The 15,610-nt window shown below is 44.1% G+C and overlaps 1 protein-coding gene and 1 long non-coding RNA gene across 3 annotated transcripts; both read right to left on the bottom strand.

Annotated features, from left to right (window-relative positions):
• Positions 1–621: 621 nt before the first annotated feature.
• LOC115168762 (EH domain-containing protein 1) lies at positions 622–13,044 on the bottom strand. Of its 2 annotated transcripts, XM_029724323.1 has the most exons (7): positions 12,948–13,044; positions 12,197–12,629; positions 7,892–7,989; positions 4,679–4,920; positions 2,231–2,401; positions 1,826–1,990; positions 622–1,573 (listed from the first exon to the last, which is right to left on the bottom strand). In XM_029724323.1, exons 2-7 carry the CDS (start codon positions 12,583–12,585, stop codon positions 1,034–1,036), a joined length of 1,605 nt encoding a protein of 534 aa, XP_029580183.1. In that variant the 5' UTR covers positions 12,586–12,629; positions 12,948–13,044; the 3' UTR covers positions 622–1,033. The 2 variants fall into 2 exon arrangements, with proteins under 2 accessions (XP_029580183.1, XP_029580190.1); XM_029724330.1 differs by lacking the exon at positions 12,948–13,044 and having other exon boundaries at positions 12,197–12,702.
• Positions 13,045–13,331: 287 nt separating this feature from the next.
• On the bottom strand, positions 13,332–14,721 carry LOC115168779 (uncharacterized). The gene is made up of 2 exons (XR_003870745.1): positions 14,661–14,721; positions 13,332–13,978 (listed from the first exon to the last, which is right to left on the bottom strand). It is a non-coding gene; the product is annotated as an uncharacterized LOC115168779 (long non-coding RNA).
• Positions 14,722–15,610: the final 889 nt, after the last annotated feature.

Genomic DNA, 15,610 nt, shown 5'->3' with positions numbered 1-15,610 from the left:
CCCACCAGATGCGATCAGGATATGCCGGTTGAAATATCAAAACTCTGAACCAACTATATTAAGTTGGGGACAGGTCAAAACACACATGAAACATCCAAGGCCATTTAGCTAGCTAGCTTGCTGTTGGTAGCTAATTTGTCCTGGGATATTAACATTGGGTTGTTATTTCACCTGAAATGTACAAGGTCCTTTTTTTCATGGATCTTTGTAGAATTCTGACCCATTTTGAGTCACACAAAATTGTGTGTTCTCTACTCCGACAATTAATCCACAGATAAAGGGGAAACCTAGTTAGTTTCTAATAATCTCTCCTCGTTCAGTCTTCTGTGGATTTTATATGGCGGTTGGCAACCAACTTTAAGGTGCATTACCACAACCAACAGGACTGGAGTGTGGACTTCATCTGTCAATCACCCACGTGGGTATACGCTCCTAAACACCAATGAGTAGATGGGAGAAGCAGGACTTTCAGCGCGTCAAGTGTCTAAAATAGAACCATGTTTAATTTTAGTGCCTGGCTACGCAGATGCTCGCGAGCAGTTTGGATGAAATTGTTGAACGTGTAAATTGCAATGCGGCCAGTATGCAAAAGTTTTCCAACATAGTAAATACTAGACTACCTTCTTGGGATAAATATTTCCTTTTAATTCATCTGAGAAAATAAAATGGAAGCATTTGAATGCATCTCATAGTAAACAGACAGGAAATACAAAAATATAGATAAAATTTTCTAATTTAGAATTGTTTTTTTCTTCAAAAAGGATGAGTTAATTTTGTCTCTTTGGATCAACATATGGACAGCATATTTTTGGGATCTGATATATTTGGAAAACATTTATTTAGCAAGTTTCCCCATCCCATTCCGTTATTGTCCATTCATAAGTACCAACTCTCCACCCGCCCAACCCTCCCTCAGCTAATCTTCAGAAACATCTTCCCCCACGCCTCAAAACAACCCCTCCTTAACCCAGCCCTCCCCAGTCTCTCCCTGGCTCATTAGATTGTGGTTTTCCCCCTTCCTCCCAGTCCCATATCACTCTCCCATGTCAATCTCCTGGTGGCGTTTAGAAGGTGGCACTAGGTGTTCCGGAAGCTTCCCCGGCAGCTCATGCCCCTCCAGCTTCACCTTGATCAGGTGATTGGCCAACGCAAACTCCTCGTCGTCCAGGTAACCATCCTTATCCACGTCGGCCAGCTTCCAGATCTTGCCCAGGACCGTGTTGGGCAGCTTGGACTTCACCATCTCCTTCTTGGCTGCCGCGCCTGACACTTTACCATTGATCGGCGACAGCGTGTAGAAAATCTCATCGTATGAGGGTTTGTCCCTGCCCACCACCCACTCCAGCTCGTCGATGCCTTCCCCGGCTCCCTCTCCGTAGCCGTGGCCGAAGGGGCCGGACATGGTGCCCTCGAAGGCACCTCCGTGGACAGCCTGGCTGGGCATGGCGGCTTCCTCCTGGCGGACCAGGATCATGAGGCGGGCGATGTCGTTGGCCAACATGTCCTCCACAGCCTCTAGCAGCTTGGGCTTCATGGTAGAGAACTTAGAGAAGTCGTGGCCAGCCAGGAGCTCCTACAGAGACGATGGAGAGGGGAGATGTATACTATGTTATATGTCTGAGGTCATTAACAAAGAATATGTTCATCATTGGATGGTCTTCATTTCTTCAACAACATAATAATATGGAGGACAGGATAACACTTCAGTATGTAGAGTGACATTGATTAACCTCTGGTGTGGACGTGTGTACGGAAACTATACCATCAACTTTTCTCTGAGGAAACAAAGGCTAAACTATATATGGATTCAGAGGCTCCATCTCACCTGCATCTTCTTGAGTTTAGGGAAGTCTCCAGGGGAGATCTGATGTTCCCTCTCTATCTTCAGGTACGTCTCTCCCAGGTTGGCGATCAGCTCCTTCTTCTTGTTCTCCTTCCCAAACACACTGGGCATCTCCTTCTTCAGAGAGCTGATGATGTAGGCATGGACCTGGACAAGGGTTCAAAGGTCACAACCTTTAGAAACAAGCTATTGACCAGACTGATATTCTGCCATAATAAACCTAAAGATATAGGCATGGACAAGGGTTCAAATATCCTTTAGAAACTACCTGTTGACCCACAACAAAATACTACTTTAACTTTGCTCCTCTCTGCTAAAGTGCCCTCTTGGATATTCCCTCACACCTTCCCTACACCCATCTGGGAACCCTCCCCCATCCCGTCTCACCTTAGCCAGCCGTGCCCTCTTGATGAGGTCATTGAGTTTCCGTATCGCTGCATTCCGGGGAAGCCCCTGGATGTCCTGGAACAAGTCCTGTTCCTCAGCCTCAAACAGCTTCCTGTTGTCAGGGATCAGGAGAGGCTGGGCCCAGAATGACCCGATGTACACCCTCACCACCTGAGGACCACAATACACTCACAAACTCAGCAAAAAAGGAAACGGCCTCTCACTGTCAACTGCGTTTATTTTCAGCAAACTTAACATGTGTAAATATTTGTATGAACATAAGATTCAACAACTGAGACATAAACTGAACAAGTTCCACAGACATGTGACTAACAGAAATGGAATAATGTGTCCCTGAACAAAGTAACAGTCAGTATCTGGTGTGGCCACCAGCTGCATTAAGTACTGCAGTGCATCTCCTCCTCATGGACTGCACCAGATTTGCCAGTTCCTGCTGTGAGATGTTACCCCACTCTTCCACCAAGGCACCTGCAAGTTCCCGGACATTTCTGGGGGAGAATGGCCCTAGCCCTCACCCTCTGATCCAACAGGTCCCAGACGTGCTCAATGGGATTGAGATCGGGCCTCTTCACTGGCCATGGCAGAACACTGACATTCCTGTCTTGCAGGAAATCACGCACAGAACGAGCAGTATGGCTGGTGGCATTGTCATGCTGGAGGGTCATGTCAGGATGAGCTTGCAGGAAGGGTACCACATGAGGGAGGAGGATGTCTTCCCTGTAACACACAGCGTTGAGATTGCCTGCAATGACAACAAGCTCAGTCTGATGATGCTGTGACACACCGCCCCAGACTATGACGGACCCTCCACATCGATCCCACTCCAGAGTACAGGCCTCGGTTTAACGCTCATTCCTTCGACAATAAACGCAAATCCGACCATCACCCCTGGTGAGACAAAACCGCGACTCGTCAGTGAAGAGCACTTTTTGCCAGTCCTGTGCCCACAGGCACTTTCTTTTGGTGTTGTTCAGAGTCAGTAGAAAGGCCTCTTTAGTGTCCTACGTTTTCATAACTGTGAGCTTAATTGCCTACCGTCTGTAAGCTGTTAGTGTCTTAACGACCGTTCCACAGGTGCTTGTTCATTAATTGTTTATGGTTCATTGAACAAGCATGGGAAACAGTGTTTAAACCCTTTACAATGAAAATCTGTGAAGTTATTTGGATTTTTACAAATTATCTTTGGAAGACAGAGTCCTGAAAAATAGACGTTTCTTTTTTTGCTGAGTTTATGTATATACACATATCCATACACAAAACCGTACAAAAGTTGGTCACTTAGAAATGTCCTTGTTTTTGAAAGAAAAGCTCATTTTTTGTCCAGTAAAATAACATCAAATTGATCAGAAATACAGTGTAGACATTGTTAATGTTGTAAATGACTATTGTAGCTGGAAACAGCTGATTTTTGATGGAATATCTACATAAGCGTACAGAGGCCCATTATCAGCAACCATCACTCCTGTGTTCCAATGGCACGTTGTGTTCGCTAATCCAAATGTATCACTTTAAAAAAGGCTAATTGATCATTAGAAAACCCTTTTGCAACTTTGTTAGCACAGCTGAAAACTGTTGTTCTAATTAAAGAAGCAACAACTGGCCTTCTTTAGATTAGTTGAGTATCTGGAGCATCAGCATTTGTGGGTTTGATTACAGGCTCAAAATGGCCAGAAACAAAGAATTTTCTTCTGAAACTCATCAGTCTATTCTTGTTCTGAGAAATAAAGGCTATTCCATGTGAGAAATTGCCAAGAAACTGATGATCTCATACAACGCTGTGTACTATTCCCTTAACAGAAGAGCGCAAACTGTCTCTAACTAGAATAGAAAAAGTGGGAGGCCCCGGTGCACAACTGAGCAAGAGAACAAGTACATTAGATTGTCTAGTTTGAGAAACAGACGCCTCACAAGTCCTCAACTGCCAGCTTCCTTAAATAGTACCCGCAAAACACCAATCTCAACGTCAACAGTGAAGAGACGACTCTGGGATGCTGGCCTTTTAGGCAGAGTTGCAAAGAAAAAGCCATATCTCAGACTGGCCAATAAAAATAAAAGATTCTCCAGTGTCACCTCTTCACAAGGACATTTCTAAGTGACCCCAAACTTTTGAACAGTATTCCATTTAGCACACCGTGGTCAAAAGCGACTTATAGTAGTGTGGGTGACCCCAGAGAGAACACAATGGAAATAAGTTGTTAGACTTTACTGTTTCTTTTAACCTTAAATGTTGTTTTGTTGTCGTCCGACAGCTAAGGCAACTCTATATGTATTTAAAAATATCTGATATGGCACCCTACTCCCAATATAGAGTTACTTTTGATTGTGGGAAAGTAGTGTAATATATAGGGAAAGTAGAGTAGTGAACTATATAGGGAATAGGGTGCAATTTCAGACATCTTTATCGAAATAAATCAAATAATAAGTCACCTCGGGTGTGTTGATGATCTTCCCCAGCGACCACATGAGGGCGCCGTAGACTCTCATCAGCTGCTGTGTGTTGATCTGGTCAGCCTTGTTCAGCACCACGCGCATCTTGTCCTCGTGGTTCTTCAGGGCGCGGATCACCTCAGAGAACTCGTCTGAAATGTCCAGCTTGTGGGCGTCAAACAGGAGGATGATGCGGTCCACACGCTCCGCAAACCACTCCAGTACCGCTGCAAAGTCATACCCTGTAGAACGGCAAGGCCAGTTACGCTGGATTCACACAGTCTGGACTGTGTCTATCAGCAAGACTTATGTTGAGGAGGAATCCCAAATGAGATTGTGGGGAGAAAGATGAGAAGACAAAATGAATAGGAAAAGTGGGTATTGTGTTGAGGGTGTGGGTTGTGGTGTATTGTGGCTAACATGACCCTATAATGGACAACACTACTGATCGACATACTGAAAGTATAGACCCTATGCAGCATGTTTCAAAACGTCTCTGATACTGTCCAAATATTCAAACGTGTTCAGTTCCGTCCTCTTTAGCCTATTTAAAAAACAACAGGAAACAGAGGAGTCTGAAAAGCAATAGGAACAGAGAGGCTTTTCCTTTTCTGAACAGAAGCCTGCGGAGTCCTGGCTCTTTAAAAAAGACAAAGGAAGAGAAATAGAGGGGGGAATTATGGTTTTGATTAGTGCCTGTCATCTGATCCGAGAAGAATGCAGTCAGTCAGTCTAAAAAGCTAATCTACGCAGCTGGCAACACAATCAGCACCAGATCTGCTGCACACGCATTCCAGGGGTAGGCTTTGTGCATGTGTGTCAGGGGGGTGGGAGAGGCAGTGGAAACAGTGAGTGGGAGAGAACAAATGCGAGCAAGAGAAAGTGAGTGAAAGAGTCAGAATCACAGACAGAGCAGAGAAAGGGAAATCATAACACTAGCATATCAAGACAGGAGACAGAGAGAGACGGGGGAGACAGAGAGAGACGGGGGAGACAGAGAGAGACGGGGGAGACAGAGAGAGACGGGGGAGACGGGGAGACAGAGAGAGACAGAGAGAGACAGGGGGAGACAGGGGGAGACAGAGAGACGAGAGACACGAGGGAGACACGAGAGAGACGGGGGAGACACGAGAGAGACGGGGGAGACACGAGAGAGACGGGGGAGACACGAGAGAGACGGGGGAGACACGAGAGAGACGGGGGAGACACGAGAGAGACGGGGGAGACAGAGAGAGACGGGGGAGACAGAGAGAGACGGGGGAGACAGAGAGAGACGGGGGAGACAGAGAGAGACGGGGGAGACAGAGAGAGACGGGGGAGACAGAGAGAGACGGGGGAGACAGAGAGAGACGGGGGGAGACAGAGAGAGACGGGGGAGACAGAGAGAGACGGGGGAGACAGAGAGAGACGGGGGAGACAGAGAGAGACGGGGGAGACAGAGAGAGACGGGGGAGACAGAGAGAGACGGGGGAGACAGAGAGAGACGGGGGAGACAGAGAGAGACGGGGGAGACAGAGAGAGACGGGGGAGACAGAGAGAGATGGGGGAGACAGAGAGAGAGAACGATAAGGGAATCTGAAAGTCAGAGGCCTGTGGGATTTAGAGGACATTCTTTTCATCAAATGGATAGTTTGAAACAACTGTCCCCACACAATGACTACTGCACCACTCTCTCCAGTCTACCAACAACTGTTGCTTCTAACACACACAACAGCAGCCCCCAGCACTGTCATACCCCCGATGAACAATACAGGCAGGTGTGTGTGTGTAATCATAGTGGTCTGAGGTATGTATGTGGTATTGAAGTACAGCGTTTCCCCCAAGGCTAAATAGGGTCATCTTGACACACATAGATGTATGCATTTACACACACTATCCCTCTGCCCCTCATCTCATAGCTCTTAGCTATGTTGATCTCTCATACGTTCCCCTCATCTCATAGCTCTTAGCTATGTTGATCTCTCTCATACTTTCCCCTCATCTCATAGCTCTTAGCTATGTTGATCTCTCTCATACTTTCCCCTCATCTCATAGCTCTTAGCTATGTTGATCTCTCTCATACTTTCCCCTCATCTCATAGCTCTTAGCTATGTTGATCTCTCTCATACTTTCCCCTCATCTCATAGCTCTTAGCTATGTTTCTCTCTATCATACTTCTCCATTTTGTCCCTATTTTCCTTGTCTCTACTCTCTTGGGATCTCTCCCCAGCTCTCTAGCAGTCTTGTTTAACAGTCTTTTTGCTTGAGGGTAGATTCTGTTCATGTCTGGAACCAACAGAAACATGAACTGCTTCTACACCCAAGACATAAAACTGCTAAATAGCTAATCCGAGTGCCTGCATTGACTTTTCTTTTAACCCACACACTCCGGACTCTACCCACACATACTTATAAATGACACATACACATAACACGGGCACACATGCATACTGACGCCACACAGACACCATATACACACTGCTGCGGATCATGGATCCTGTTGCCTAGTCACTTTAACACTACCCATCTGTACATATCTACCTGGAACTCCTTGTATACAGCAATGTTCTTTTTTTACTCGTTATTCACTGTGTATTTACTTCTGGTGTCACTATTTCTTTAAATATATATATATATATATATATATATATATATATATATATATATATATATATATATATATATATATATATATATATATATATATACACATACATACTCTGCATTCAACTCTGCATTGGAAAAGGACCTGTAAGTAAGCATTTCACTGTTAGGCTACACTTGTTGCTTATGAAGCATGATGTGACAAATACAATTTGATCTCTCAACCTTTCACTTGTAGTGGGGAAAAAAATGAGCCAATAAGAAATTATATTACCAAATAGTATTAGCAGAATGAGCCAATAAGATAAGATATTGGCTGAGCATTATCAGAAAAATGTGCAACATAGGGATTGTGGGGAAACTCACAGTCATCTCAGTTCTACTCAGCTTCCCTTCCTAGGACCCCAAATGTCATAAGAGTCTGTTGCATTAGTTGTACTTCTCTTAACAGAAAAGAGAAGTATTGCCTACTATTCTCTCATCTTTGGTGAGGTTTAACTTGCCTGTGTTACCTCTGACACACTTAGTGGTTGACATAGTCAGGCTTGACACCTTCATAGAGATAACTGTGATAAATGACTGTGGGAAAAAACATAAAAGCAAGTGTTTTTGCGTGGGTGTCAGGCTGACCTCTGCTTATCCTCTGTTTCTCTCCTGACAGGATTCCAGGGGTATCAATGATACTGATGCTCTCCAGGACCGGGTTGGACATCTGAGCACACGTAAATCTGCAAGGAGATGGAGTGGAGGGTGGAAGAGAGAAAAAGAGAAAAAGAAAGAGAAAGAGAGAGAAAGAGAGAGAAAGAGAGACAGAGAAAGAGAGACAGAAAGAGAGAGAGAGAAAGAGAGAGAGAGAAAGAGAGAGAGGGACATTAACAACCAGTTAAGTGAGGATGTTAAAACAAAGACAGGCATTAATCTACGTCTAAACGATGCTTACAGTCAACCTGTCAAGGCTTGAAATGGGAATTTAATGGTTTGCCTGGAAGTGGAACAAAACAAAATTCAAAAACAAGTTTGAGAGTTGAATGCTGCATCATTTATTCAATTGTCCAAAGAATAACTTATGAATAACCTTGACTCACTGGCAAGCCTAAACAATACATGATATTATAGTCGTGCATTAGTCAGCCCAAACATAATGTTTTTCAGCCTAAAACTTCAAGTGGATAAGTGTATAATTGGGAGCAAATCATGACACACACAGAAAACAACATGTTTTGTATCTGGAGAGAGAGGGCTAGGTCGGTCAAACAGAAGACTGCAGTTTCCTCAAGCAGGAACAACGATTGTTACGTTTGACCACTTATTTTCCTTCTCATCCCAGAACTCCGCTGCCCCACCACACCCTTATGCTACAGGCATTAGGTCACAAGACTAGTAGAACTAAGCTCTTAGCTTACATTTTCACACAAACACTCAGAGGAAATTTAAGGCCAAACAAGAAGTAAAAGAAACAGGGGGGTAAACGTCCTGTGGTAGAGTAGTATCATATCACAATGGGAATATTTGCCAAATATACAACGTCTCCCCACAGTGACCACATGTACAAATCCCAACCAGAAGCTATTGATTACAGGCAACATCTGCACTGAGCTAAAAGCTGGAGCTGCTGCTTTCAAAGAGCGGAACACTAACCCTGACGCTTATAAGAAATCCTGCTACGACCTCCGACGAGGAATCAAACAGGCAAAGCGTCAATCCAGGACCAAGACTGAATCCTACTACGCTGGCTCTGATGCTCATCGGATATGGCAGGGCTTGGAAACTATCACAGATTACAAAGGGAAAACCAGCCGCGGGAGGTCAGAGACCTGGCAGTGTGGTGCCAGGACAACAACATCTCCCTCAACGTCAGCAAGACAAAGGAGCTGATCGTGGACTACAGGAAACAGAGGGCTGAAAACGCCCCCATTCACATTGACAGGGCTGTATTGGATGGACAGCTTGGAGTTCCTCAGGGTCCACATCACTAAGGAATTAACATGGTCCACACACACACCAACACAGTCATTGAGAAGGCACAACACCTCTTCCCCCTCAGGAGACTGACAAGATTTGTCATGGGCCCTCAGATCCTCAGAGTTCTACATCAAGTTATAGACCAAGTCTGGAACCAACATGACCCCCAACAGCCATAAGATGTCTAAATAATTAACGAAATAGCCTCCTGGACTATCTGCAATACCCCCCCAACACACTAGATTGTTTGACTCATCACATACACTGCTGCTACTGTTTATCTATCCTGTTGCCTTGTGACTTCACCCCCGTCTACATGTCGTCACTCACTGTGGATTTGTTCCTTGTGTTATTATCTTTCTATTATTTGTTCTATGTTTCTCTGCGTTGTTGGGAAGGGCCTGCAAGTAAGCATTTCACTGTCAGTCTACACCTGTTGTTGACGAATGTGATTTGAAAGTCCAAGCATTGCCGTTTATTTAACATTTTCCACACAAAGCTCAGCCCAACTGTGCTAACCTCAGAATCTCTCCTGCTCCACCAGACACTACTCAGACAGTAACCCCATCCCTTCTTCCCCCTCCCTCTCTGAACCCTTCATCAGGCAGCCCCACAACTCCCCGAAGTGAAGAAATACTATGAGGCTTGAGGACATTGTGTGCCAGACAGGTAGGCCTAACACATTTCCCTTTGGGATGTTACTGGAAGACCCCATGCAGTAATGTGCAGAGTCAGTCAGTGTCCTGAAATAACAGTCTGAGTTCAGTAAAACGGAACCCCATCCCGCTGACTCTTACTACACCCATTGTGGACGGACACACACACACACACACACACACACAGAGAGAGAGCGGCCGATGGCTGGTTGTGGTAATTAAAGGCCAGCGCTATGGTTATAGCTCTAGAATCATCTCACCATCTGTGCTGCTCCCTCAGTTAGAATAGTAATCAGTCTGGTTGTGAAACGGCCCTGTCTAATGGGCCTTGACGCCTTGTTCATCTCGTCAATTAGCCTCTAAGTGAGGCTAATTATCAATTGACCCTCATTGACTTTCTCTGCTATGAGCCAACAGAAATCAATTGTACAGATGCATCCTGGGCAACGTAGTACCCCAGAACAGGCGTGAGCAGCAGTGTAGTCCAGTATCAGTGGTGACCCATGTGTGTTGAATCAGCATATGGCGGTGTGCGAAGCACCACAGCTAATCTGAGGTTGAGGAAATGACCTATTGCCAGGTTGAGCACATGACTTCCTCTAAAACCTGTCCAGTCAGTGTAGCACAGAGACAGACAAGGCCAGGTTTATCTGACCATTAGTTTGGGTGCTGTGTTTTGTGGTGCCAGCCAAGCTCTCACAGAGAGGAGATATCCATTAGTAAGAAGGCCTACTTCAGAAAAAGGACACTACAATAAACCAACCTTGAGGGATTCTGTGTTTAAAGTAGTGATGGGGAAGAAAATAAAAAGTTACATATCGGGATAATATTTGACGATATTTCATATAGTTTTTGACAATATCATTTTGGCACTTGTTGGCTGTACTGTACCTCCACCAAAACTCCAGTATTTTCCCTTCATAGTTTGTTCTCCATCTTCTTCTTAAATAGGGAGCCAATTTGTTTTCAGCACTTATTTCCATGATTGATCAAAACTTGTTTTCTCATGGCTCTCGTCCCTCTGCAGCAGCCGTATGGTGAGCAATATGTTTGGAACATTAAATCGCAATAAAAATCACAACATCGAATCTTAATACATGTAGAAAACGGGGAAAATCGCAATAGCCTACATATCCTATTGCACCTCAGTATTGTGATCATTTGGTTTATTTAGAGATTGGATATGATTGGGATCCCCATTAGCCAATGGAATTCGTGAAGTCCCTGGCAATTCCCAGCCCTAGTTTGAAGTCTGAAAGAAAACATAACACACTTAAAGCCCCAGAGCAGACAAACTCCCATTGATTGAACGTCATAATGCCATATAGAACAGACTAGAACAACTGACTGTGGTGTCAGAATGTGCCATAGAGCAGTCTGGATCACTGAATCACTTTGATTGGTCATGATAATGAGTCATTGAACACACAAGAAGGCCAGATGAGTACTGACTAGTCAACTGCGTTTAGACAGGCAGCCCGATTATGTGGCAAAATATCAGAATTAGGCCGCCTGCAACCATTATAGCCTAGATGCTGCCTGACTACTGTCACACTACCATAAAGAACATACCAGCACTGCACTTCGACTTTGCCTCATAGCAGGCAGAAGCCACAGTGGGAGTTGGCCAGCTGTTACTACTGATGTGGCAGCTGTAGCCTGCCCTGGGATGTCCATTCAACTAAGAGGAAGACATAACTCACTGTGTTGCCTGGCTACTGGAAACACAGTCATTCAGATTTTGTTCATTTACCTTACAGTGACATGAGCCCAAATCAATCTGCTGCAGTGTTGCCAGACTAGGATGTGACTCATCTAGTTCAGGCTAGGTGCTGTTACACACTGTTCAAATAGCCAAGGGGAAAAGGATGTCTCTACTTGGCAAGGGGACTTTTCCAGGTGGGTTAACAAACAGGTGTTTGCAACAGAGACTACAATCTGTTGTGGTGATGAAATGAAGGTGTAAACACCTTGGGCTAAATAACTGGAGGAATATGGTGCAACAGTAGAGATGTTGTTTCAGAGCCCATACATGGAGAGGCTTGTGCAGGAGGTAGTATATGGAATGCTGGGAGTGGTGTCACTGTCAATGACATTATGACTGTCACCTCATCAGATCAGGTGATCAACAATCAAGTAACAATGTGACCTTGTAGTAACTTTTGTGGCATGTACAGTAACTAGTTATTCTTTCAAGTTATGAAATGAGCTGCTGGGTATTAGTCCTACGTATGAGGTATAGCCTTTTTGCATACTGTACTTTACAAAAGGCATACGCTCCCCTACTGGTGCGTCGGAACTTGGAATGAGTTTTTACCTGTTGAGGAACGCGTTACCAAATGCGTTGAGTTTGCGGAAGGGTTTTTTGGGGTCGACAACCAAGGCGTTGCCAGGTATCATCCCTTCCTGGTCACCGTGCATCACAGCTATGAAAGAGTCTGTCGTCGGCTCGGGCCCTATCCTCATACCGGGGAAGTCTTGCTCCATCAGGTGCCGAATAAAGGTCGTTTTCCCGGTCGAGTACTGACCGACCAAGAGAACCATGGGTTTGTTGTCGAAGTCCGCATCCTCAAGCGCTGGTGAGTGGAAGTCGTGGAATTGGTAGCTGTCCTCCAGGGGAAAGAGTTTAGTCCGGTAAAGTTTCTTCAAACCTTGCGAAACATCCTGGAACGGTTCTGGCGTTTTTTTATCCCTTGAGCGGAACATGGTGGGCTGTTGAGCTGGTTTGACACAGCAGTGTCGCTTTGGATCTGAAAACAGCAGAGAGAGATGGCGATGTGGCCAAGTTGTTAGTGCAACTCTTATCACAGATCACAGTAGTAGAGTAACGTTAGCTAAAGTAGGCGAGGTGTTGATTGTCCCTCCCTCCTGACTAGCCAAATACGCCCCAACTAGTTTGTACTACTAGTCAATCACGCACCAAGCACAATCCCTCTCCAGTAACTTGAGAATTAATGTATCTAGCCATCTACTGGCAATCTTTTATAGAAGTAGAGAGCGTAATTTCTCTTAAACATTTAATAATAAAAACACACTATCCTTTAAAAGGAGGAAAACATTACTTTTACCTGTCCTTTTGAGTTATGTGACCGCGTTCACCTGCTGGCTGACACTTGTGTGTGTGACACGCAGAAAGCGGAAGTGGAATGTGAACTTCAAAATAAAAGTCCCCCCGAATGAATGAAGTACGTAGGCCTATCATCGCTCAAAATGATGAAGGTAAGGAATGAGGATGAAGAAATAGGCAATTGACTCCTCGTCATCTCACCCAGTCTTGTGACAGCTGCAGCACATTACTGGTTTGGCCTCACTATCCGGCAATTCCTTAAAAGTTGGACAGCTCTATAATGGCCTGTCTGATAGCCAAATAAAAATGTGTGTGTGTATTCATTGCTGGCCCAAATATGTGGTAGGCTGTGATAAAGACTAGACACACTAAACAAGAGAAACAATTACAGTAAATGCCAGTATCTTTATTGTGAAAAGAAACACTGACAAGAAACACTATATAAATACACTAGTATTAAAAGACTTATTCAAGTACACTACATATTAGTGCACAGACAACGTCACATACAGTAGATTTTGGTCTACACAGTGCATCCAGGGTGACGACCAGAGGTGCCTCTCCGCCCATAACAGCAGCTCCACTGGAACCCTGAGCTATTCCATATGGAGTTGCTGTTACAGCCAGCGGACACCAGACACTGGAGTTATTGGCACTTTATCACACAGCCGTAAAGCCACATGATTCAATAGTAAACCATTTACGTACTCTTATCACAAGTCTCAAATTGTCTCGTCATATAGCGCGAGATTAGACTGCCCCCTGTTGGTCAAAGAGAATTACAACACTGTGACATAAATCTGAACATGTGATGACAATGCATAAAAAGCATGTGATAATGGAGCTAAGACACCATTAAGAATGATACATACTTTATTTTATTATTACCTTTGATCTACCTTATTGCTAATTTACAATACAGATTGTGTATCACTCAATTGTAGCAATAAAATCATGGTGATTGTGCCCACCAGGGCAATGTTCTCAAAGGGTTGGTCCCGTTCAGCACATACAGGAGGCTGTCTGGTTGTCCTGTAAAGGGGGTCAGTTATTCAACTTCAATCAATGAAATACTTTTATATGGATTCATGATTACATTTCAATTACATGTGTTGAATTCAGAGGATATCAAACTGTATTGAACTTACTATGATAAAACAGTTTTTATTTGTTAACCCTTTATTTCCAGAATCCTAGGCCTTCTCTAGTTCCAAAATCCTAGGCCTCCTCTAGTTCCAGAATCTTAGGCCTTCTCTTTCTCGCTGTCCTTCCCAGAATCTCTATAGACTTTGACTCACTGATCTTTACCTCCCTCCCACCCTTCCAGCTTTGCAAAACAAAACAATAAAACAATTCACGAGAGTGTGACTTTGGCCCCTTATTTCCTCCTTCAACTTTGTTCACCTTTCTGTCTTACATGTTGCTCTCTTTCTATGTTTTTAAATTCATTTGAGTTTCTTTCTCTGATCAGGGAATTCACACATCACAAAGATAATCATTGAATCACTTATCAGCTGACTTTCTTTGTGCCTGCCAGTTACAAGAAGAGGAAACCGCAAGATGAAAGGCTACCAGTGTCCTAAATAAAACTGACTATGGATGGAATGATCTATTACAATTTATTACATTTCTTCATCTCATCCAATGGGATCTCATAATGTAGACAGGTTGATATTTAAACATAACAATTTAAAAACAAACTGAACCTACTCACCCTCAGGAACTGAAGTTCAGTAAAGTACTAGTCAAGGAAGTGAGCGAGGGCTGCTTAAGACCGTGAGAGGGAGAGAGAAATTAATCATTATACATACAGTAAATATGTAACAGGCCCTGTTCATAAACTTTGCATCCTGTTTGAACATCCATAGCCATGCAGTAAGACATTCGCAAGCACACAAAGCCGACACACATGTACACCACAGCAGGTTGGTGGCACCTTCATTTGGGAGGACGGGCTTGTGGTATTGGCTGAAGTGGAATGGTATCAAATACATCAAATACATGGTTTCCATGTGTTTGATGCCATTTAATTTGCTCCGTTCCAGCCATTATTATGAGCCGTCTTCCCCTCAGCAGACTCCGCTGACGTACACACAATACACACGTACACACATACACACATACCCGCACACACACACAAACACACACACACACACAGTTTTGTACTGCTATCCTTGTGGGGACCAAAGATTTAGTTCCCATCTAAATTCCTATTTTTCCTCACCCCAACCCTAAATCAAACCCTAACCCTAACCTTAACCCTTAACCATAACCCTAACCTTAACCCTAAGTCTAACCTTAACCTTAACCCCAAACCCCTAACCCTGAAAGTATATCTAACCCTAACTCCTAACCCTAATCTTAACCATAAGCCTTAACCCTAAACCTTACCATAATTATAATCCTAACCCTTAGTCTAACCCTAACCCTAAACCTAACCACTAAGCCTAAAATAGCATTTTTCCTCGTGAGGACCGACAAGGATAGTTAAACAAAAATATACACACTCAGACACACACTAAACCCAAATAGTAAAAGTAAACACATGCTAGGGAATCAGATATACCTATAGATACAAAAGAAACTACAAACAGAAGTGGAGCTTACCCATAATTAAAACAAGGCAACAGTAAACAAGGATGCAGCGCCCCCCTTGGGCCAATC

Source organism: Salmo trutta, chromosome 3 (genome assembly GCF_901001165.1).
Source record: "Salmo trutta chromosome 3, fSalTru1.1, whole genome shotgun sequence".
NCBI classification, from domain to species: domain Eukaryota; kingdom Metazoa; phylum Chordata; class Actinopteri; order Salmoniformes; family Salmonidae; genus Salmo; species Salmo trutta.
This window is presented reverse-complemented; position numbering and strand designations above follow the sequence as displayed.

What these genes read in the sequence shown, in the direction of transcription:
- LOC115168762 (XM_029724323.1), bottom strand. Translation starts at nt 12,585, where the DNA reads ATGTTCCGCTCAAGGGATAAAAAAACGCCAGAACCGTTCCAGGATGTT. An exon ending in GAAACAGAGGATAAGCAGAG is followed by an intron (nt 4,921 to 7,891) that starts GTCAGCCTGACA and finishes GCCGTTCTACAG; the next exon opens with GGTATGACTTTGCAGCGGTA. An exon ending in AGAGGGCACGGCTGGCTAAG is followed by an intron (nt 1,991 to 2,230) that starts GTGAGACGGGAT and finishes ACCCTTGTCCAG; the next exon opens with GTCCATGCCTACATCATCAG.